This window comes from Sylvia atricapilla, chromosome Z (assembly GCF_009819655.1).
Source record: "Sylvia atricapilla isolate bSylAtr1 chromosome Z, bSylAtr1.pri, whole genome shotgun sequence".
Lineage (NCBI taxonomy): Eukaryota > Metazoa > Chordata > Aves > Passeriformes > Sylviidae > Sylvia > Sylvia atricapilla.
Genome location: NC_089174.1, coordinates 1,775,550 through 1,800,766, shown reverse-complemented (window position 1 = coordinate 1,800,766; position 25,217 = coordinate 1,775,550). Strand labels below are relative to the sequence as shown.

The following is a 25,217-nucleotide window of genomic DNA, read 5'->3' as shown; positions in this document are numbered from 1 at the left end:
GATACCTTTTAGTCAGGAGGCAGCCTCATAGTTTGGACTGTACATTACCTTCCAAATGCTACACTTGGCATCCACAACTTCTTTTCACTCTTAGCTGCATATTCTGAGTTCCTTGTAAAGAGGAAAAAAAATCCTGTTCATCTTAATTTTCATATAAGAATAAAGAACCAGCATCTGAACAACGTTTTATTTTTTTTTTTTAAACAAAGAGCAGATAAAGCATAAAACTGGATTTTAATATGAAAAGGTCAATGGGATTAGATGAACTGCCCATGCATGTACTAAAATCTTCAATAATCTGATATTAAGTATAATAAAATAGTTGATCTTTTTAAAGATGGAAGATCAACCTGCAGGTTTATGAAAAGTAAAAATAAATTAGGAAACAGGTTTATTCTGGAAAATACACGCAAAAATCAGAGTGATTAACTATCAAGAGATCATTGGAGAAGCATCTCTTCTTCCTGGAAGCAGACTATGAAAGAAAAACCAAACAAAACTGAGGAGTCTGTGGCAAAGTGCATTGTTTGATGCCAGTGATTTCCCTTTTTTCCTTTTCATATTTTCTTTTTCCTCTTGTCCCTTGGAACCAGGTCTAGCCTTGTTGGCACATTCCTGCCTTCTTCACTTCACTTGCTATCCCTCTTGCTGCTTTTCACTATATTTGCTCTTACCACTTTGTAACCTCAGCTTTTTATTAAATACCTGAAAAATTCTCATACCATTTTGGGCTTCAGTGAAATTTCCAAACGAAAACAAAGAGGTTCCTTACAAGCCAGATATTTCTAGGCAGCCATGAGGTTAAAAGTATAGCTTGGAATCAATCAGAAAAAACATGTATTTTTGAAGTTAAAGCTCTCTCCTGAGTGTCAAGCGTCTGAGAAAACATAAAAGTGAAATAGGTAACACACAAAATTAAAATGATTAAAATAAGTTACCCATGTGTTTTATAACAGTAACTTAATTTTAAGTGCTTAATTAAGAGCAACAGTTTTGCATCCCAGTTCATGATTTAAACATTGTGTCTGCAAATAATAAAACATAAAAAATAAGCCCTAGCTATGTCTTTATCTGTTGAATATCATGTTCCTGACCTGCTTGCCCTGTCACTGGGCTGTGCAGAGTCACAGCAAATTGAGATTAACTGTGAAAGTGGTATATTTATAATATAAATATCTGTAATTTTTAGTCTCTCTCAGTAATAATGAGGCTTTTTTTTGAGCACTTTACACACTGAATACCTTGCCTGATATAACTGTGTGCCACTTCATAGTTCTTTTGAAGTGTTGTTGAAAGTAAAATCAAGTGAAAGGTGCCTTGTGGGGGTGATTAGGTCTGAGCAGTGGGCTAAAAAATACCAATAACAGCAGCACAAATTTGTCACTCATGTGGACATTGAAATTTATTTCATTGATTTGCAAGCATATGGTTGTGATGGTTGAGGCATCTCTCTAGAAAGGCCATTAGCAATCGGAAACACTGAGGATTGCAAATATGTGTATACTTTTTTATTACAAATACTGTAATAAAATGTTAATTTTGAGGTTTTATACAGGTGCTTCACTGTGATTTAATGGCATCATTTTAGAATGGGGGAAATATCTTAAACCATCCTGTGCCACTGGCACTTTGAAGTACAGCAATTTAAAACGTGCTCATGAGCAGCAGCCGTTTTTCTGTCAAACAAAAGTTTTATGGTTTGTTGCAGCAGAAGAAAACCTGTGTTTTAGGAAGGAGATCTGCAGCATTTCCACCTTGCGCAGTTTAAATTGCTGAAACAGGTTTTGCCCAATCTGGCACATGGGTGGTGGGAGGCAGAAACCTCACAGGCACTTCTTGTGTTCTGGTTCCAAGCAGCAATTTCTCTAAGAGATCCTTTTGGAGCCTTGCTAAGACTCTGGATTGCCTTACACTCTGCTTAGTGCTTGGTGAATTCTCCCAGTCTGTGAAGGCTTTGAGGATTTTTTTCCTAGTTGCTGTCTGTGTGTAATAGATGCTGTACAGAGCCGTGGTTGTTCTGCATTCTGGAGCTACATTTTGAAGTTATAATTTGGAATCTCCATTAAACAGCTTTCTGTATGGCTTGCATTTTAAGGCTCTGCTTCTCTCCCTGAAGTGTAAGTATCAAGGGCAAAATGAAAGAACAGTCCAAATGACTCTCATGGGCTGTTGCTTATTAAAGAAATTAAAGCATTTAAGAATTTCTGGCTGTAGTTAAACCAATTCAGAAGTGAAGATTGCTTTAAATGTCTTAAGTTGTGTAATCCATTTAGAATTCCTTAATGCAAGCCTCTAGAGAGAGGGCAAAGCCGCAAAATGGCACTTTCTTCTGCTGCTTATCTGTGTTGGAATTGGCACTTTGATGGCTGTGGGAAGGTCGTGGCACCTCTGGAAGTGGGTCAGGCAGTCAGGAATGCCAGGCTGCAGTTGGATGAAATTGTCCAAATCTCTGTGAGTTCTGATATCAGCAGCAGGTTGTGTGACATCAGCTTTGCTCCTTCTCTGTGCATTCCTTATTCTGTGTTGACTTGTCTCCTCTGCCTCATTTGCAGTTTGTCTTACACCCCTGCCAGCAGTTCTGCTTCAGCATGCTCATTTAATACATACTGATTTTGTAATTATAAGCTCTCTTTCAAAAATAAACTCAACTTCTGGGATCTTGAAAGACATTTGTAATTAAATCAACATCAAAGTGTGGCGAGTTTCTGGAGTGCTCTGGATATCCCACACTGCTGATTGCAGAGCTGTTCTCACCCATCAGCTCCAAAACTCCAGGTTATTTTTCTAAAACTGGGACATCTGATTTTCTAAAAGATTTGAAGTTGTAATATGAAAAGTCAGTTCAACTGAAAAACTTACATTCTGCAACACTGTTTGCTGTTTAGTTAGTGAGGTACATGTGGAAGGTTGGGGGAAAAGGCTGCCCTTGATGAGGGAGAGTGGCACACACACAGTGCCTGGGACTGAATCTCTCATTAAACTCCAAACCAGGAGTTACTTGGGCTTGTTACAAAGGGCCTTTACTTTAAAACTGTGATTCACCTCTATTGCAGGTGGGCAGGACAGTGGCAGCAATGCACAAATGCTGTTTCCTTGTTTAGCCAAGGCAGTGAAGTTCCTGTAACAGCCTGAAAAGGTGGAGCACAGCTGTATCCCTGCCTTCTGCCTCCTTCCTCTGCAGTGCTTCCTCTGCTGGGGAAGGAAATCTCAGCACACAAATCAAAAGTGCAAATGTACATCCATGAATGAAATCTGTCTGTTGAAAGTTCTGCTTTGAAGCGTCCTCAGATCAAATTCCAGTACACAGTAATAGGATATAAACAGAACATTGCCATTTGGGCAGACCTGCTGTGACTCCTAAACTTGAAAATGTGCAGAGGAGATTCTGTGAGGGGAAAAGTCTATTCTGCGTGATGGATTGGTAGTTAAGCACCAGTTCTTGGTGTCAGAAATCTTTCCCAGTTTTTGAAAGAGGAGGATGGTGACTCCTCTAGCTGGTAAGATGGGAGCTGTTCTTTGCCTTTGACCCTGAGGTGTTTAAACATTTATTGTCTTAACAAATAGGAACTGACTTGGTATGAATTGAGTAATCAATGCTTGTAATTCCTGCAGATTATGTACTTACCCATTTCCCCCCCAAACTGCCTTTCATTCCTTTGTGAAAGACTCTTTCCATCTGCCCTCGGGCAATAAAAAATAAACAGTCATTAGTATGCTTACAAAGTAGTTATGGTACAAATACTGTCTAGACTTAAAAATCCATGAGTTGATTTGCTTTGTACAGACTTGCTTTTGCTCTACTGAAGTAATTTATGCTGTTGGCTTTCACTTCAGTTTTTTCCAGCTGTGGACGTGGCCATCCCAGTTCTGCATTATGATCAGAGACCATTTAAATTTCTTATGCAAGAGGCACTGCACCTAATCAAAATGTATCATTTCACCTCTTGTTGTGGGGAGGACTCTCAGTCTGATGCAATCTTATTTTAGAAGGGATTAGTCTGACCTTTGATACTATTGCTGTATTAATGTAAATACAAAATGCTTAGCTTGACGACAGGGACCAGTTAGTGCTCGCCATCAACATGAGATTAACTGCTTGGAGCATTTTTCTGGGACTAAACTGCTCTACCAGACACTCACTAAGCCTTCCTTAGCGTGCAGACTGTGCAACTGCTCTCCCCAAAATAAGTGGATAGGATTGCTTTGAGGGTTTTTTTTTTTTTTCCAGAGGAGCAATTAATATAAGGAAAATAAGGTGAAGGAAATCATTACCTTCCATGTCGGAATAATGTTGTGCCATCTCTTCAGTGACTGTGATTTTCTAGTGTAATTAAATAATAATACACAAAATAATCTTTTAATCAGTCCAAGATTTAATGATGCATGATTGAGTTGCATTCAGTATTTGTGCAGAGACAATATTGATGGATCTAAGTGCTTGTGTTGGTCTGCCACGGACAGGAATCATCTGGACAATACATTATTGCACATCACTTTACCTTGTTCTTGTTAATTCTATATATTACAGTGATTCTGTAGGGAGTTGAAACACAAGTTTAACCTCTGCTATTGGCTTTTTTCTTTGTCTCACAAATCTTTTTGTCACCAGGGTTTGAGTTACACATATTCAAGGTACTACATTTCTTTCTTCCTTCGAGTTGCAGGTGCTCTCTGCAAGCCAACCTTTTCTTAGGGCTAAAGCAAGGGCCAGATTGACACAATTTGGCATAGACTGAGAAATTTTGCTGCCTTCTTTTCCTCTCTTTGGCCTTGAAGATTGGCCCATATATATATTTTGGGGTTTATGTGAGTTTTTTAGGCAGAGGAGAACACTACTGTCCCTCCAGCCTGTTTCCCCCACCATCTGCACGTGTTCACAGAGCCTTAAAAAATTCTGCCCCTGCCTCTTACTTTTGATATCTTTCTGAACTTGTCTAATAATCCACATCATTCCTTTCTGAACTCATTTATACTCTGTCTTCACTGTTCCCTGTATCAGGAAATTTGACTGAATTTTGAATTCTTAAACTTTCCCATTTCTTGAATGCTGTTTTTCTGCTGTGGATGGGAGTCTTCATTCTCCTGTACAGCTGTGAGGGTGGGTAAGTGGGTTCTTTACTACTGTTGGTTTCTTTTCATTTGGAAATGTTTAATGTTTTTGAAAACCTTTTATCTTTGTTAATACAAGGAAATAAATGGCCAGGCATCCTTTAGGTTGCCTCCCTTTTTTAATGGGGATCTACTCATCCTGGAGTGTCTGGGAGTTACACACAGGGGCTTTATTTTTTTTTTTTTTTTTTTATTCTGGTGGCTGTTGCTGCTGGGTTTTTTTCTTCATGTTTTCCTCATTTTCTGTACTTGCCTCATGTTCCTACCTTGACATCAGTTATTTATGTATTGGATTGAGTTGGTTATTCTCTCTTGCTGCAACGTTAAGTGGAATAATATTGGAATGGCTGCTCCAGAGAGGCTTTATCAGTAAGAGCCCTTGCCACTGAAGGCCAAATGCTGCCTTTCATGTCCATTTTTGAGACCAGTGCTATTAAATCCCTAATTTTCATGTGGAGTGATGGGCAAATGGAAGGTAAACAAGGCTCTGTCTTTGAGGAGTGCTGGGGACAGGCTGTTCAGTGTGTGCATTTTGAAATGATTTCAAGGAAATGGCTTTGTGCTGCAAGTAGAATTTATGCTTTCATAAATTAAAACCTTGCAAGAGTTTGAAGAAATTTAAATGAATTTCCGTGAAAGTAGAAGGTATTCATGTTGATTCCCTTGCACATTACTGAAGTAGTAAATCTCTAATAAAAGGGTTTATGGGAGGAAATGCAGATATTTTATTATAGTCTATATATATATATATGTTCCCTGTTCTGTCGTCTTTTGAAATTTGTCTTGCAGAACAACAGCTTCATAAATTATTTGGACAGAAACTTGTACATTTGCCTGGGCTAGGGGGGAAAAAAGTGTACAGAATTGCATATTCTACACCTTGTTTTGTTAATTGAGTGTGAATATGAAGTTAATTATGGGAAGCACAGCTTTAGGATGCAGCCTTCTTGTCTGGATAAAGTTCCTCTCAACTTTCAAAGCCAGTATGTTCCTAATCTGGGGCTTTCTGGGCTTACTTTTATAAAGGGATTTTACTGGAAACACTTTCCATCCATCTTAATCACAAAGTTCAACAGTTACTTGTCATTGCTTACTGAATTTCTTTGCACTTCTGAATTGCAGACAAAAACAAACTTTTGCTATGTGGTCAGGCACTTAAATATTTTCAAATTGCTGCGAACAGCTAAACTTGATGTTATTATGTTGCCTATTTACGTACCAGCTGCTATTCTTTTTATGAACAGAATGACCATTTGCATCCTCCTCATTTATTTTTCACTTCAGCATTTTCCTTTAGTGCTGTTCCACAGCAGCCCATAAAAATATTATAGTAATTCAAGTTCTTCAGTTCAAGCAAAAATGTGTACTTTGATCATAATATCAAATGATTAAATTAATGCAACCATAACCTAAAAGCTTTGATAATTTGTTTTTCAGAATTTTTTAGTGGTTGATTTCAAGGTTAACTCTCAAATGTGAATTTAAAAGCTGCGAGGATTCTGTGGTCAATATAGATTCCCACCCCAGTTGAATTAAGCTTAAAAAACTTCCACTGTAATTCTAGGATTACATGATTAGTAGTTCCTTTGGTAGCCAGTATGAAATGGATAAAATTGAAAATAAAATCGAGATAATGGCTGCTATAAAGACAGCTCTATTGGTGCCTTATGTATCTGAACACGCTCATGAAATCAGTGTTATGGCTGATGTGAGTCTTTACTTAGAAAGAATAGAAAATTGATTTTCTTTTGGGAACAGCTTCCTTATTTACCAGATTTTTATTTCCTATGTGCTGTTTTTCAGGCCATCGTGACTCAATTTCCTTCTGCTCTTTAATCTCGTGTAGTCACGGCACCTTTTTTTTTTTTAATAGGAAGAAAATAGAAAAATAAATGGTTCTTTAGAAAGTACTTAGTGGAATTACTGGACAAACTGCTTTCCATCAAACGATAATAAAAAACTCCTTAAAAAGAAAAGTAGTTATTTGTTTTTCTTGGCTGCACTGAGGGAAAGGGGTCTTGGGATTCTCTCCTTTTTCTTGAAAGCATTGATTTGTGAACTGTGCAGGAGACAAAGAATGGGAGAGAGGCTTGGGTTCCAAAAGGCAGCTTTGACTGAAGAAGTGCTTGTCCAATGGTTCTTTGTGATAAAAACGAGACTGAGAAATGGACCTCATGGATTATGCCATAAAAGTCAATGTTTTGAGTTCGGGTTGTTTTGGAATTTCTCTGCAGAGGCTCTGTCACTTTTCATCCCAGTCTGGAATTTCTTTGTGATGTGGGATTGCTTCACCTTCACAATGGTGCTGTCACTTTTAGCTCACAGGATGTATCAGTTAGGGGTTGTTTAATCCAAATTAGCATCACAGGGCTTTTCATTAGACTAGCTTGTCACACAGCAAGCAGGAGTTCTTTACAGTCCCCCCCCCTTTTTTTTTTTTTTTTTTTTTTTTTTTTTTAATTAGTGTGCTGTACTCTGAGTCCTTTCCTTCCTTTTGATTATCTACAGCTTTTATTATTCAGAGCTACCTTTGCTATTAACACAGCTCTGGGTCCCAGATATCAGTGTAATTTCAATGTAAGAAAAATATTTAATTTCCCTCCCCCTGCCATGTCTATTCTTTAAATCATTCCTGTAACAGAAATGTGCATTAATAAGATCATTCATTTAACCGAGTACATGCATTAAGGAGATGAAATCTCTTTGAACTCTAGTTAGTTTTTAATCTTTGAATTAGATTTAAAAGAATATTAGAAATAATAATATTAGAAATATTGGAATTTTTACCATAAATTTGAATAGAAATGGAATAATTTGAACTAATGGTAGAATTAACTGGTGACATTTCAATGTTAAATATGATGGTCTGGTATATTACAGTAGATATTTTCACTTTATTTTTATGAAGGGAAGGATTTTTACGAGCAGTAATTCAGAAAAATATGAGCCTACTTAATGGAATCATTCTCTTTCCGCCTATTTCTACTGACATTGTTTTTTCCCCTTCTGATACCCTTTCTGGAATCTGGAAGCTTTATAAACTCTTTTTTGGGTGGTTTTTTTTTTCCTTCCCCTTAGTTTCAGCCCAGACTCTGAAGAGCAACCTTGACTCGATGAACCAGCAGATCCAGCGCCTGGAGAAGGACATTGAGAATTTCCCTAAATCCCAGGATGAACACGATAAGTTTGTGGAGAAGATGAGCATATCCTTTTTGCACGTCCTCACTGGTGATGTGAGCATTCTGATCCTCTGCCTGAGTGTTCACAGCACTTGAAAAAAAAAATAGGTTTTAAGTCTCTTTTCATGCATTTCTTCTAGAGCAGAGAAAAAGCAGCAGTGGATGTGGTGAATGTAAGCAAAGAGAGAACTGAAAGCATCAATAATCTGATTTTCAAGGGGTACCCAGACAGCTTTCCTGAAGGAAGTAGATACAGTGAGCAGACAAATTCAGTATGGGGATTTTTTTTTCTGTCAGAAAGAATTATTGAATCGAATTTAGAAAAATACCAGCAGTAAAGTTGCTATATGTATTATTTTAGCTCTAGATGTGGTGGTTTTTGAAGGGCAGAAGAATAATTTCGGTAATGGTTTTAAGTTGCTTTTTTTGCATCATTTTAGGGGAATATTTATATTTGTTTTCAATCTAAAGTGTTATGTCCTTTAATTTCTGCAGGGAGTAGAGACTGTGGATTCTTCAAGCATTACCAAGTAAATCTGTGGGGGACTGTAATATGATGTCTGTCTAGCCTGGTTTTGTATTTCCAGCTCTCATTTCATTCAAAAGTTTAAAGTAGCAAGTCTACTGAAGGTACAAGAAGCTCACAAAAATGCAGCAAAGGCTGAGAAAAAGCCCTTAAAAAAAATAGAAATTCCCAGATTTTTATTGTGCTTGAATCTCAGCTCTGTGTGGAAACATGGGAGCGTTTGGAGTGTGGTGCTTGGCCCAAGGCATTTTTGTGCATTTCCAGGAGCTCAGATGGTTCTTGTGATATCTCTCCTTTCCTGTGCTACAGAAGTCATGACAGAAACCGTGGGGTTCGGGGTTTTTCAGGAGAAAGGAAAAGGAGGGGATTTGTGTTAGACCCATTCACAGCTGCTCATCACGTTTGGTAGGTGGATGTAATGAACATTTCTCCCCAGTGCTGTCTCTGTGCAAAGTCAGTTTTTTGGCAGGATTTACCATCTGAATGCAGTCAGTGACAGAATTTCACAAGCAGACATTTAACATCTCCTCTGTATGGATTTATTTTAAGTTTCTGACAACACTGCTGGAAAGTAGCTTAAGGGAGTCAACTCCTGACTAAGTGGAAAATTGTTTCTTATTCCTTACATCTTCCCTTTCACCTTGTCTTACGTGCAAGGTTAAGAGACTTGCTGCTGGTAATCACTTTTATCAGTTCTGCTATTAAACAAAGCTCATTATTATTTCCCTGAGATTCATTCACATCAGAAAAACTTTCAATATTGCCTTGTAATTGTCTTGTGCCTTGTCACCTCATCAGAGGCTGAATTCTGTGCCCACTTGTGTTCATAAATTAAACCAATTTATGGAATGCACCTTTACCACTGTTTTTTCTTGTTAAGTTTGACAGCTCTGCTTTCCAGGTTACAGAAATTATTGTTCAGTTGTATTTTCATTTTGCTGCCTATCTGTTTAGTTGCAGACATGATTAGCATCACTCAGATGACTTGGTGAGGAAAAAGAGCCAAGTATATTTATATAAATATTTAACTTTTTTTTTCTGCAGCTTATCACCTGAATTACTCAGAGAAGAAAAAGTTTGTCAGACAATGCAAAAGGGTTTAAAAGAAAATACTTGCTAATTTTTTTTTTTTGTGGCAAAACCAGAAGGAGCCTATGAAATGTTTGAAAATGAATTATTCCCAGTGTCCTGGGCAGGCTGGCTTCAGTGCTTCAGGATGTTGATTCCCAGGTAGATTGCAAACTCTGGAATTGAACCAGGCCCCCACAACTGGAATGCCTGTCTGCTTTTATCAGCTCTGGGACTTTGGGGGCTTGGCAAAAGAGAGAAGCCTTTAAGCAATGAACTGATTGCACTGGGATTTGTGTTTGCATAATTAATAGATGACCTGATAAGTGGTGTGTTTCTGTTTCAGAAAGTCATCTCCGTTAGATCAAGTGATCAGGTTTGTTTCTGCTTATCACTGAATATTTTAAGCCTTTCCTACACTCCCATATTTTTTATTAGATGGGGAATCGTTTTGGAGGGTGTAAAAATGACACCCTACTCTGCAGCATGTATTTCTTTGATTTCCTCAGCTGCCTGAAGATTTGTTGGTGGTGGCACATCCTGAGATTAGAAAGTTACAGAATTTCAAGTTGAACATCTCTCTGAGTGTTTCAGAACATTTGAGATGTCTCAGTACAGTTTTAGGATGCAGCAATTATAATATTCAAGGCATAGTTTCTCGTTCCTGTCATAAACAAAGTTATTTACCAGTGGTTGTGGATGAGAATTTCTTCAGAGGATGTGAGAAGGATGATACTGCTTGGAATATCAGATAAATGTAGGAGGCCAGTGACAAGAAAAAGTACCATTCATAATAAGAATTTTTAACAATTAAGTTAATATTCAAAATACAGAAGTAAATTCTGTGAAAAAAATTTTAGTAATTTTAGTTTTTCGACATTTTTTTAGCAAATAAGATTTGGTACAGCGAGTGACAAAAAGATGAATAGAAATTCTACCTGCATTTTCATTTTGGATTTTTTCCTTGGTCAGTTTCTAAGCAAGGTAATTTTTCCCTTCACTTAATCAGTATTTTATTTAGCACATACAGTTATTCATCTCAGTGCAATGTGGCTGAAGAAAATAAAGGGATTTAAATAGTCCCATGAATTCTTTGCTGTATTAAATAACTTACATGTGATTCCTGAAAGTACTTTTTTATGATCTGATCCATGGCTGGAATTGTATTTTACCTGAAGATCAATGTGTCAATAATTCAGCTTTGAATGGGAGAGATTTCTTTTATAATCAGCCCTGCTGCACTGAGGAGTCTGATTCAACAGTTTAGAAAAGTAATTATAGACTATACCAAATCTGGCTTTCACTGCTTGTCTTATTTCAGTGTTTGTGCCTCTAACTGAAGATCTTTTCTAAAGTGCAGAAGTCTGAATTTCATATTTGTTTGCTGTAGGTGTATACAGTGATTTCAGTGATGTTAAAACTTTAGTGTCTAGCTGGGGATTGTGAAAGGTATTCAGATTAATGGAGTTCAAATGTAAGTGTTATTAACAAAGATTAAAAACAGCTGAATTGAAAAACAGTTTCAGAGGGAATAAATGGGAAGTTGTACAGAGTTAACAGTAATATTGATTTAGAACTATAAATACATTAATAATAAATACCTTTATTCTTTTTACCTTCCAACATGCACACACACTAAAGTTTATTTCTCTAGAAAATAATTTGTTCCTCTAGAAATAAACAGGAGCTTTGAACATTGTTCCAAGGGGCAGCAGGACCCATATCTGGTCACTGAGTTCATGCTTTTTGTTATCCTGCTGCATGGACAAGAATTATTTTGGCTGTGTATATTTTATAAATGATCTGACCTGAATTTATTTCCCCAGTGTGCCCTACATGAACTGGTGTATCCTTAAATGGAGACCTTGTTTGGCTTTTCAGCTGGATCATTTACCCTAATAAGAGATATTAATGTGCCTAAACTTACTAAAATCTTTTGCCTACCCGAGCAATCAATGCTGCCACGTGGGTTTTCTAACTGATTGCATACATGTGAAGAATTAAAAGCTTATTTTTAAAGAATTGTGAAATTAACGGAATGATGGATGAAAGAGCAAAAATTACTGCAGATAAAAAAAATTTCAAAGCACTGTGCATTCATCTTATCATTAAATGGAACAGCAGCAATTTGTGAACTAATTTTAATTTCCAGTAAGGAACACCATTCATTAGAAGAGAATCCTTTTTATGGAATAAAAAAGCTGCCTTCCTGAAAGGCATGTATCCTCACTTGATGTGCATTTATGCTCCCAGTTCTATCTCATAACCATTACAGCCTCACAACTAAATATGAGGGGTTTATTTCCTCACTTAAAGCACTTCAGTTGTACAGAAATGATCTGGGGGCAAATCTAGGGACTTTTATGCAGTGGGAATGTTGATGATTTAACGTGCATTAAACATCAGCTGATAATTCTCTTGTAGGAGCTGCACTGCAGGGTCCCTTAGAGCAGCCCCTGGGGCAGGAGCCAACATTCCCAAAGCGCTGATCCTTTGTTCCCAAAAGATCTCAGCATCCTGAAAGGGCTGGGAGCTGTGCTCTTGTCAGTGCCTGAGAAGCAGGACAGCAATTCCAGCAATTCCCAGAATGAGTGGGAGTGGCAGGAGCACCCCTGGCATCTCTCAGCACTTGGGATTTCCTCCTGGCTTCTCAGGGAACCATAATTCCCTTCAGGTGTTTGGAGATGGCATGTTCAGGAAAGCCTGGTTGTGTTTTTGGAGCTTGAGATGTACTAGTGTCACCATTTCTGCAGGAAAATGTGCATTAATATCTGAATTTGCTCATAAACAAGGGGGTTCTCACAAATAACCCCACAGGGAAACATTTCTAGGAATGTTTCTTTGTGTATGTGCCTCCATTTGAGGTAACTGCCTTCTGCCTGAGTGTATTTAAATGTGGTTTTCAATGTAGAGGCATTTCTCAGGGCTTGGGGAGAACTATTCAATGATTTTTCAAATATCAGGTCATGTATAAAACTTAGAAGAGTTTTATACATCTGCCTTTTCTTGCAGTATTTTATAAAGCTTTTGTTCTCGCTATCTACAAAAACATGACATTTGAAAACAGTTTAATTTGCAATTGCAACTCTTGGACAAAGGAGAATTATGGTTATTTATCCATATAAAATACTTTTCCTAAGTGTTGTGCAGGGAGAGAGGCCTACCCTCCTGCTTCTAGATGGAGCATGGGTTTTATTTGTTGTATTTTAAGTTTATTATTAAATTTATTCCTTCTGCTTACAGTTCAAAACAAGCTTTAAGGGGCAGGAAGCAGAAAGTTGCAGCTGTTTAGGATGAAACAATGATAGACTCGTTGAAACTTTAGTATTTGCTTAATATCAATAAATAATAATGAGCATCCAGCAGTAGGAGGAAGCCTCTATTTGGTATTGATTGTCTAGGACTTTGTAAATTTTGTGCTTGTTTGCATTTAAGTATGAGGAATTATTTCTTGGAAAAAAAGTGTGATTAATTTAACTTTCTATTAGCTTCATACAAGAGGACCTCTATTTTTTTTTCCTAAGTTAAAATACTAAGTGGAAGAAAAAGACTTTGCAGTGCCTCTTGAAGACACAGCACAGGAAAATAATGATTTATTTACTGTTCAATCTTTAGCTTTATGAGTTTTCTGTTTAAATGGAAAATGTCTTAAGCAATAATTATAAACCTTATAGTGCTGTACAGTTGCAATTAATTTTGATGTATAAATTGTTCAAGTTTCAAGGAACTTTCTGAAGAAGAGCCTGTATTTAAGTGCCAGGAATACCTTTTTTTTTTGCCCTGCTACAGGGCAAATTGATTAACATGAGCGAAGGAAATAGTATCACATGGGTGGTGTACATTAAATTTTGCATCTAAGATGCTCTCTTCTAAGTTTTTTGTAGCTCTTAGACAGCAAAATTTGTGATTTGAGTCTTAGATTTGAGATTCCAGTGATTTGCTAGGCTGTTTGACAGCTCCCAAGTCTGCGTGTCCCAGATTTGCATTATTTTGTATTGCCCCAAATGCAAGAAAAGGATCCCTAAAACGCACTTTTGGAAAGGAAATTGACAGTGTATCATCTTCTGAGGGGTTACAGTTAAAAACCTTTTATCTCTGAACACTCGCCTGATATTTAAATGGGGCTGCCAAAGCAACTGAGATACACTTGATTTAACCGCTCGTGCTTGTAATTCTGAGAAGTACATCTGAGGGGCTGCTGGATTTCATCAGCACTGGCAGAAAATCCCCCTGCTGATAGAAGATAGGAAGAATTAGTTTGTACAAATAATCTGCTTTTCTTTTCCAAACTAGAGGCTTTTTTTGGAAATTCAGGGCATCAGCGAATAAAGAGAGTTTTTCTTCTTAGTTTTTTGCACTGCTAATTGTTTAAGCTCGTGGCATCTCAGCAGTTTGAATCCTATTGAAGAACTGACCCTGCCAAGTTAAAAATCAGATTACAAGCAATTTGGGCTATATTTAGTTACTTATATTCAATTGACATTATTAAGCTATAGGGGAAAAAGCCACCAGTATTTGATGTTCTTGAGCTCAAGTGTACTTCAGTTGTTTACTTAGTCTTTGGAGAGTGTGTCTCCCCAGCACATAAAATTATCTGTGTACGCAGAGCTGCCTTTTCATGGGTAAAAGTTTAAAAATAAGATAATTAGTGGGTCAGAAATATGGCCAGGACCTTTTGCAGTTAGAGGGAACAGCATCAGCAACCCATTCTGAAATCTCAGCCCTGAGCAGCCCAGCAACACTCAAACAATCGCAGAAGCTGAGATCTGTTTGTTTATTTATTTGGAGAGCCTGTTCTTCACTGACAGTTGTGATAGAACTGTTGCCATTAAATTTGATTTCCACTGAGAAATGTCCTCTGTGGCCCTGTGGCATTTACTAATCCTTTCACTTACCTGATTTTTCAGGAATAAAAAAAAAAACCCCAAACAAATAATACCCCCACTAAAAGAACTTTGAAGTATTTGCATGGGTGGTGTCCCATTTGGTGTGTCTGGATGTTTGTCGTGAAGGTCAATAGATATAATTGAATTAAGGTGAGGTTAAATGTTCTGATTCTGCTGTAGATAAATATTCCAGACCTGTAGCTCATTACCCCCTTGTGTTTTTGCTGGGATGTGCAGCAGGTGAATGCTGTGAATCTTTGGACAAAGTTAACTTCTTAGAATACTGTGCTAAAAAAAGGCAAATTATTTTGCAGTCTTAATAGAATGACTCTGCTTTTCTGGTCATGATGGAAACCGGTTGTGTTTGGTTTGTTATTTAATATAGTAAATGGCAATGTTGCTAATTATTGTCTCAAATAATCATCTTTCTAAATTAGTAGGGGGAAAAAAATCAATTAATTTGTCATGATCTCATTACAAACCTAATCTCAGAATTGCTGTGCAGGTTTTTACACTGGCTATTTAAAGGGAAATGCTTTTCCCTCATTTACTCTTGTGCTTTGGGCTTGCATGGTTCCTAAGCTGTAACCCTTGTAGAATTAGATATTTCCCAATTAAAGATGAGTTTAACCTTGTGGAAAAACAACTTTAATCTCCTTCTGCTTGGTCAAGTCCAGTTTCCCTACTGAGAGCCAGGATAACATGAACATGTCTTTGGTAGAAGATGGCTGAGGAATTAAGGTTTCAGCAGTTCTAGTCTTCATTCTTCTGCTTTGTTTATTCTGAATAAATTCCAAGAGAGATGTAAGAAATCCTGGTGGGAAGGACTTTCAGTCTGTCTTCCGTTAAATCTGAAAGTTTTAAAAGTCAGGGTGGAATTACAAGGGCTTCTTGTGGGGTGTGTGGAGCAGCAGGTTTATCTTGAACCAGAACACCACACCATCATTTCAAACCTAAAGCCCCTCCTTTGTTTTACAGCCTCTTTTTCTCAGCTTTAATGAGCCATGGTGCAGCTTTCTGGGATGAATGTGGGTGAGTCTGTGTGTGGGGGGGGTTTTAATCACTCCAAGCATGAAATTTTCCTTAAGGTATACTGAAATTTTGTATTTTCCTCTGTGGTGCACTAAGCATCCAAAGAATTGTTAGTCTGTTTTTATTGCAAACCATCAAGTAACAGACGTGCTGTTTAGATATTTCATGTGGATTGTTTAATTTGATGTAGTTTGCATGTTGCTGGGTGAAATGGAATTTAGAAAAAACTTTAAATTGGTCAGGTCTCTTTTGGCAAGATTCCAGATGTTTATTTTTATCCTAATACGAGTTTTTTACAGTACTCTGCTTGGTACCTGGCTTTATTCCCTTTATTATATCTATGTATTTTATTATCTTGATGTTCATTGTTGGGAAAAATAATTCTACCCAGGCCTGCATAATTGATCATAAGATATTCCATTCTTTTATGAACAAAATGTGTTATAAGCCAAGAGAGAGCTATTAGTAAATCAGTGTTTCAGTGCTTGACCAGTAATGTGAAAATTGTTGATTTGCTTTGAGACAAGCTCAGCCTCAGACTCCAGGATGCCTTAAGGGTGTGAACACAGCATGATGAGAGGTAACAAAATGTGCAGTAGGATAAGGGATCATTCAGGTTCTTCAGGGGCTGGTGGGAAATCCATTTTTTATCCACCTGCTTCAGAGAGAATCTTAGTCTATCAGCTAAATTACCAGATAAAAAAAATCAGTAAATAATTCACATCCAGAGAAGAAATAAATGGTGGATCAGGAATCAAGACCTAATAGTGTGAGGGATAAACTCCATTAAAATGGAGGAAAACAGTGATGGACTTGTGCATCTAGCAGGATGTGGTTTATGGCAGGATAAATTGTGCACTGTCTGCTCTTTTTTATGAGGTAAAAATCCAGAAAGTCAACACAGCAGGAATTGCAGAATAACAACATGTTCCTCATAAAGTAAAATTAATTAATTAGACTATTTGCCAGGGGTGTGTTCTTTATTTTGTGGTGCAGAGATGGCACTGTGAGAGTGTTGATTTCGTGTTTTTCTGTTTGTATGGATGCCATACACTGAAGAAGTCGGGGCACTCTGCAAATTGTTGGGCAGGGTTGAAAGTTAGGCTGGGAGGGTGATGGGATCTTACAGAAATACCTGTGGGCAGGCCTGGGGGGGAAGAAGAAGTACATAGAGACAAAAAAAAAGAAAAAAAAAAGCGTTAGTTATTAATCTTCATGAAAAATCCTATGATTTTTTTATAGGAATATCGAATCTGTGAACTAATGTAAAACTTTGTGTTTACGTGCCCTCAGTCATGTCTGATAAAAGCTTTTGTGAAGTTTGCCAGGTGGTGAATTTACCCAGTTCAGCTGGATTTTCAGGGTCAGTGGGGACTCATTTTTTGTTACCTTACTGTTGCTCTCTAAAGGGGTTTTCTCTCCTTGTTTCCCCCTTGTTCAGAGGTGTACAAAAAGAATTGAATCTCTTGTCTTGCCAGACTCAACAGTGCTTTTTAAAGAGCTTTCCACTCCCTTTTTTATCACATAATATTTCTTTTCTTCATTTTTTTTTCCTCTTTGATCCATCTTAAAGCAAAGTGAAAGTGCTTGCTGTGTTCCAGGTGATAACTATAGGATTATTTAGGTATAATCTTTGCTTGGATTGAATTTGAAAAGCACCTAATAATGTGTCATGTTTTACTGCACAATGTTCATTTCTCTTACAGCTATTTGATGTCAGTAAAAAAAACCCAAACAAAACAAGACAAATCCCTTTGGAAAGTGATTCTTTGTAATTTTATTGGTCTAGACTAAGGCAGAGTTCTCATAAAGCTAATAGTTTAAAATAGAAGAACTTTGGAACATTATAAATGAAAATTGTGTTGTGCAAAGCACAATATCAATTTTCTTTGACAGTTTATTTCTACCTTCAGATTTTCATTCCTTTTTACAAAGGAAAGCCCTGATGTGAGGAGATGTAAGGTTATATTGTTTCTTTCATATTGGGTTGTAGTAAGAATTCCGTGAGCAGGGGTGTACAGATAATCTGTACATTCCATTGCAGTGTGAATAATGGAAGAAAGTGGTAAATGTCACAAATGGGGAGGCATAATGATATGCAGGATGTGCAGCTCTGTGACAATCAAGAACTTCTAGTAGTTTAATTTTCTAATTTATTCATTTCCTGAAAAGCAGATATTCTGTAAATTGTATAGGATGGACTTTTGTACATTTAATTGCAGAGATTAGATCAGAGATCACTGTTGGATTTCTGGTGAATCCCTAAGAGGATGGAGCCGTGCCCCAGCAGGGAGCTCTTTTCTGTTCTGCACCTTGAGACATCCCCTAAAATTGTGCTGAGAGCTAAGGAAAATCCAGAGAGGATTTTTCCAGGGAAAATCCAGGGAAGGAGGAGAGACTAAAAAAGAGCCTGTGTTGGGTGGCTGGGACAGAGAACGCTCTGACAGCAATCTACACAGCACATGGGAAATTATACAGGAGAAAAAAATCATGTAAAGAGTTGAAGCAATAAAGTGCTGTGAACAGAACTCTACTTCTGTACCTGGAACAGGGATTTAATGGCTCCTTGATTGTGAATCTTTGCCTGAGGGGAAATTAGGCTTTCGTCTGTAAGTTTATATTAAACCAAGTTGTCCAGATCACTGAAAGGTATTTTTGTAAAGGATTGTGCTTTATTAGAGTGATAATCCATTAGGAATCCATTCCCTTATTATTGTATGCTTATTTTAAAATCAGAAATTGAAGGGAAAGTGCATTCTGTAAATCCCTGTAGCTGCAGCTTTTAGATCTCAAAATCAAACTGTCCTGAGGTTCTGCTTTAGCAAAACTGTTGGTGTTGATGGAGCTGCTTTCTGCCCTCCACCCTTCTCCACACTCCAAATAGAAACTTTTTTTTAAAAGTCTCAATTGTTTTGGAGGGGAAGGATGTCACTGAGCAACAAGAGTTGCCTGTGAATAAAGGAAACCTTGATTTCAGATCCTGGTTGCCCTGTGAGTCTGCTCGTGGCTTTTCCCTCTGGCCAGAACAGTTGTTTAAGGGATGTTTTCAACTGCCTGTTGTCTGAGATGGAATTCTGAGGGATAACTTCACTTTCCTGACTTTTCCTTGGTTTAATCCCAGTCACTGGGGACAAGGTTGTTTATGTGCAGTCAGTGGTAAGCTTCTAGCAAATAACTGCCCAATAAGTTATTAATCCCCAAAATGTGGATCCATTTCTGGGAAAGAGGAGTGGAGAGACGTACTCCACTCAAATCATATTTGCTATGTGGTTTTATGTAGCCATCTGCTATTCAAAATACCATTTAAGTGCAAAAAAAATTCATTTTAGTGTAGTCTTTCATTTTCATTTTCTCCTCTGCTTGAGTTTGTGAACATTGCAGCAGTTGTTCAAGCTAAACAAATCTCAATTTGAATATAGGTATTCTATGGGTGGTGTTTTTTTTCCCCCCTCAGGTGACATAAAATTCCTTTTCCTCCTTGATTTGGAGCATCTAGGCTCTTGAAACATCCTACAATCAGCAGTTTTTCAGATATCTCAAAACAAGAAATTGAGGGCTTTTGCCATGGCAGCCCTAAAGGAAACCCAAAGATACAGGAGGGACATTTCTCTTTTCATTCCCCAACCTTTACCAAAAATTCCTTTCCAAGAAGTAACCACCAAGATCTCCTGATTGAAACTGGTGAAGAGTGCAAGTGACAGCTCAAACATCCCTCCCTTAATTAAACCCAGCTGAAGTGAGGAAAAGCTTTATGATCAAAGAGAGGGAACGTGGCTGCAGCTTCCCTGAAAGATTCAGGGCACACCAAGCTGTAATTATTGTTTAAGGCATCTGATTGTGTGATCCAAAGCTAATAGAATGTTTCTAGGAGCGGCCACCAGGCTTTTACTGAAATACCTAAAATCTGGGGTTTTATCATTGTCAGAGCGTGTCAACTCTTTATTTGAAACAGTCACAACTAATTTGTGTATAATATGCAAAACAAATTTTACAACAGCATTTTGTTTGTACAAGCTGCATTTCCATTGTTTTCTTTCTTGTTTTTATTCATCTAAAGAGATTTTTATCTAATTGTTCTCCAGGGAAGGGATGCTACAAATCCATTACTCTGGCAACATTTTGTCTGATACATGCTCAACTATCATGTTCTCTGTGTTGCCTTCTAATTAATGCAGGAGTAGTGATTAATTGTTTGCCACCACAAATTTAAAAAAAAAAAAAAAAGATATTTGAATTTTAAAACAAAGCTACATATACCACTCTTCATACTGTTTCAAATTATTTAAAAATCAAAATATTGCAAATGAGAATTTAGAACTAGGTGATTTTTGTTATCAGGCAGTAAAAAAGGCAGTTTCAAAAATCAGTGGAAATAATGTGTTGCTTTAGCCAGGGTGAAAGGTTTGGTTTGCTTTCAGGGGTTGTAGAGCTTGTAAAAATTCACTCTTTAAAATGAGAGCATGGAATTTGGGTATAATTTGTCTCTTACCATAATGGGGAAAAAAAAATTCTGAGTTCAAAACTTTCTTTTTCTTTGAATAATAAAACCCACACGAGGGTCAGGTTAATTTAGGTTAATGCCTTCCTCTAATTCTGGAAATTTTGGAGGGTTTTTTTAATGTGGGGGTTTTTTTATTTGTTTGTTTTTGTTTTGTTTTTAAGATCTTGCCTTCTCTCTAGCCTGTGGCTTCAGAAATTTTGCTTTTTGTGTTCTCTTTGGAGACTCAAAAACCCTCTCATTTTTAAAGATTTCTTTTTGCTACCACAGGAAATTCCTAATTTGCCACCGAAGTCTTGGAGCCAACTTCCCCAGTATAAAACAGTTCAAGACACAGTCTGTGGAGCTTTGCTCCTCGGGCTGAATGTTTTATAAAGTAGGCCCTGTGTTTACCAGATTTTTTCTCAGAGACTTCCTCTGGGACTTTCAGAGAATTGAGCAGTGATCTTTGTGTCCTCATTAACAGGAGTATGAATAAAAAAGTAATATTGAAATTATGTTGACAAAAGCTTTCTCCTGTGCATATCAATGTGGTGGAATCGATGGAAATTTTCCTTTCATTATTGAGAAGTTTGATTGCAGCAAAGTTCAGAACTGATGTAATTGCTTAGAGCTGGGAGGAAGTAAACACTGACAGGAATTTTTAGTGTTTACCAACATGAAAATTTTATGGCCATTTAGGCACAAGTCAGAAAGCTTCCTCTTAACTAATGTGAGTTAAGGGGTATTTTGAGATTTTGGAAGAATGAGCAGGTCACAGCCAGAGTCGTTCTTGGATGGGTGTGACCTTTCTGTGCTTCATTTCCACAAGCACAAAACCCACTGAGATCCTCTCTTTTTACAATGAATGCAATTGTCCTAAATACTTCTGATAGTTAATGATAATTTCAGGTACTGATGGAACAAAGAGGGAGGAAGAGCCGTCCTTGCTCATAGATAGCTGAGCACCCACTGTTCTTTTGTGGTTTTGCTTGTTTGGATTTTTCCCTGAGCTGTTCTGTCAAATGCTGAATGATGAGGTAATTTGCTTTGTAATGAGGAAGAAATTCTCACACTGAGCTTTTTATGGGTAGTTTATTAGGGAATCTTCAAGCTTTTCAGGAATACATGATTTTGTGTACGCAGATCAAGTTGGGCTCCTGCTATGGCTCTTTGTTTCTTTGGGTTCTAATTTGGGTAGAGTCTATTCCAGTTAAGATTTCTGCAGGGTTTTTTGTTTTGTTTTGTTTTGCTTTTGCAAAGGCTTCCAACAGGAAGAAAAGATTAGGGATGTAATTGTGATTCATAATTGTCTATGTATGCTCCAGAAGTCTTGGCTGGTGTGCAGTCACAGAGATGCATTATGGATGGAGTGTCAGTGATAAAATTGTTAGCATGTGTTTACATCCTGATAGCAGGTGAAAATAGAGCTATCAGTGGAAATGACTTAGTGCTGTTAAAGCTGAATTTCTGTCTTCAGTTACCAAGTTCTGTTTGCATTGCCACAGTGCAATTCAAAGAATGTTCTATTATGAATGAGCTGGGAGATGAGAAACCAAGAGCTCTTGTGCATCCTTCATTAAATACGACACCACTGGCTCAAACTTTCTCTTCTAACAAGTTAAAACAGATATTTAGTCTGGTGGTTCCTCAAGCCAGAATCCTGCTCTGCAATGGTACGCAAGAAAACGTGGAATAAACAAGCTTCTTAATAGAGTACTTTCTCCTATTTGAACAAGCACTTTTAAACTTGCTAGTGAAAAAATCTGTCATTTTTGGTTTGGTTTAGAGTGGTGAGAGTGAAACCAAGTTTACAGTTTTAAAATGAGCACTTGGTAAACCTTCAATCTCTTTTCAGGAAAACTGTTGGAATTAAGTATTGCTATTACACTAGAGTTGGCATACCTCAGATTCCTCACTCATTTTTTTTCATGAAATAGTGTTGTCGTATCTGGCTCTGCTCCCCTGGAATTACTCCATTGGCTCCATCAGTACATTTGAAGGAGATGTTTTAAAATACTAATATTTCAGTAGTAGGAAGGTTGGATGAAGCACATAGAGTGTGACAGTAACTTTGTTAAAATTGCATGGTCTGGGGCTGGGAACTATTGTCTTTATAGCTCTGCCTTGTCTTCTTCAAAATTAAGCACTGTAGAAATACTCAATTCTTTCTTTGCTCATCCTGTTCATCTGTCTTGCTGACATCCCTTTGTCTTCCTGGCCATCTGTTAAAGATATTTCTTACTTGCAGTTTAGTATTTAATAGATAAAAAATAATAATGTGGAAATCACAGAGTCTATTTCTAGAGTGGTGCTTTAAAATCTCTACTTTCAGTGGCAGTACTGGGGATTTTAGTGCTTACTGTTATTTCTTTTGTGAGTATGCAACATCAGTGGAGAACTGGGAGCTCTGTCTCCAAGAATAGCCTGCAGATCTGGAATTGTCATAGTATTTTTCTTTTTTTTTTTAGACTTTTTGATCATTTTTGGGTTTGTATTATATTGCGTAATATTGATTTTAAAGGCTCCACTAAATTAATTTATATGTTTATATGTATTTCTTTCTGGTGAGTTGTTCACTACAGCAGTCTGCTGACTCGAAGGCAATTCGTATTTTTTTTCTAAAATTTTTAGACTGTGCTCAATAATTCAGTAATGTGCCATTATTACCTATTTAATGTATTCTTGCCATTAAACTTTCAGTTCCTTTTGTGCAGTTAAATGTCACTGAAGACTGAACTGTACCAGGTTTATCTTGAGATGAGTGACTCAACAGTCCAAGCTTGAAACTCTAATCTAACAGGTTAAACTTGTTTTCAATAAACTGAGGATTAGGTATTGCCACTGCTGTGGCACTGTATAGGCAGATATTGTCTCACAATCTTGATTTTATAAATTAATATCCATCACTGTGTTGGTTTCTGTTTCTAGATGAACTTTACATGGCAACAGCTTTGCTCTTAGGCCACCAAGGCTTCAACTGAGAGAATTGCTTGGAAAAATTGGTATTGATAAAGTTTTCAATCATACTTTTAAGAACCAATTTTTAAATGTCTCTTTCTGTAACCTCCCAGTAGTTAAAATGGGCAAATCCAGGTGGAATACTTGGCCTCTTTCCAACGGAAGGTGTTTTCAGCTTTGTTGTGTTTGCCTGTAGCCTGTGCAGTGACAGGTACTCAATAGCATCCAAGTACAACAGAAACACTGTGAATACAGCATCCACAGCAATTTCCGTGCCTTATTCTGTAATTTGCTGACTGCTTTCTGGAGGATCACAATTGGGTTTAGTCGCACCTCAAAAAGAAACAAGGATATTTTTAGGATTTCTCGGTGTGTCTCTTGTCCCCTGTTTAGTGTGCAGTCTGTTTGATGTTTTGCAGAGAGCCTGGGATCTCAGAAGTGGTGTGGAATTAGAAATGTGACACCAGGCAGGCTCCCAAATGAGAGGGGAAGGTCTGGTGAGAGGCTGTAGCAGAGCTCTGCCCTGTTAACAACCAGAATTCACACGGAAGGAGCTGTTACAAGGAAAAGCCACGGGGAGCCAGGCTGCAGGGTTTCTGTAGCTCAGGGAATCACTCGTGTCTTTTATTCTTGGGCATTGATATGTGCAGCAAACACTTTCATCAGCCACAATTCACTATCAGCAGAGCTGGTTTAATCCTGGAGCAGATGTGTTTTTCCCAGTGATTTGTGACTTTGTGGCTCCAAACAACCCCACAGAAGAAAAGAGCAGACTAAAACGCTCTTGCTTTGAGGCAAACCAATATTTCCTTTAGTAGCTTGCACCCTTTCTTCTGTTTCCAAAATAATTGTTAATTTTTTTTTTTTCTAAATAGGGGAAAGAAAGTACCACATTTTTCTATTTAAAAGCATTATGTCAAACTTTTAATGATGGCTGCTGGGATGAAAGTCAATCTCAGTCTCCTTTCTAGGCTTCTACACTTCCTAAAGAAAAAAAAAACAAGACTTCTGCTGTTTCATGGTGTTTTTCTCACTAATAATTTCTCAAAGCTGTTTGTCAGCTTGTTTGTGGGTATTTCATTTCTGTAGGTTCAGTGGAATTACAGAGTTGAGATTGTGCCCCAAAAAGTGAACCTAATGCAGGCAGCCTGAGGCATGAACTGTGTGGCTGGTTAGGAAAGAATGCACAGAGAAGAATTTTGTGAAAAAAGGCCAAGAAAATGAGATGTCATACCGCGTGATTTTGTCATTGATAGTTATGCACATTTTACCTATAAAATGTGTGTGTGTGAGGTGGGGAACTCAACTTCACTTGAGCAGCGAGATCACAGATTCTCACAGCAAACTCAATTTCACTGTGTGTTTTCGTAGAATTCATTTTATAAAGTTGTTCATCTCTTCAAATAAAAATGTCCACAGTATTTGAAAATTTTATAGAGCAAGTTGTATTCTCTGTCAGTGGCAAATCTTCACCATTGGAAAGGGATCATTTAATGGAAGTGTTTATGAACTTGTAGACATTAATAATATAAATTCATAAAATAGTAACAATAATATTACTATTACTATTAATTCATAAAAATGTCCTATTTGGAAGCAGAACAGCACCTGCATATTTTGCAGTTGTAACCTTCCTACTTGAGAGTTCTTTCCTTGTGTACTCTGTTTCCTTTATTTACTGTGATTTTATTTTTGTTCCTTTATTTGTGCTGCATTTGAGTCATTTTCCTTAACAAGACCTCACAGCTTTGCAGAGAGTGCCCGAGAGCAATATGAAAAACTGTCCAACATGCACAACAACATGACAAAATTGTATGAAAATTTGGGAGAATACTTCACCTTTGATCCCAAAGCAATAAGCATAGAAGAATTCTTTGGCGATCTGAGCAACTTCAGAACTCTGTTTTTGGTGAGTAACACCTGCAAAATGTCCTTTTTTTCCACTCCTAGTTTTAATTCTTCCTTTGTGTCCCTATTTT

The 25,217-nt window shown here is 37.4% G+C and overlaps 1 protein-coding gene across 1 annotated transcript in view; it reads left to right on the top strand.

Annotated features, from left to right (window-relative positions):
- Positions 1-25,217, top strand: part of DIAPH2 (diaphanous related formin 2) — a 170,725-nt gene that overhangs the window by 75,200 nt on the left and 70,308 nt on the right. Inside the window, exons 24-25 of the mRNA XM_066338673.1 lie at positions 8,188-8,313; positions 24,984-25,147. Coding sequence (XP_066194770.1) covers positions 8,188-8,313; positions 24,984-25,147 — 290 coding nt within the window. The remainder of the gene's footprint in view (positions 1-8,187; positions 8,314-24,983; positions 25,148-25,217) is intronic.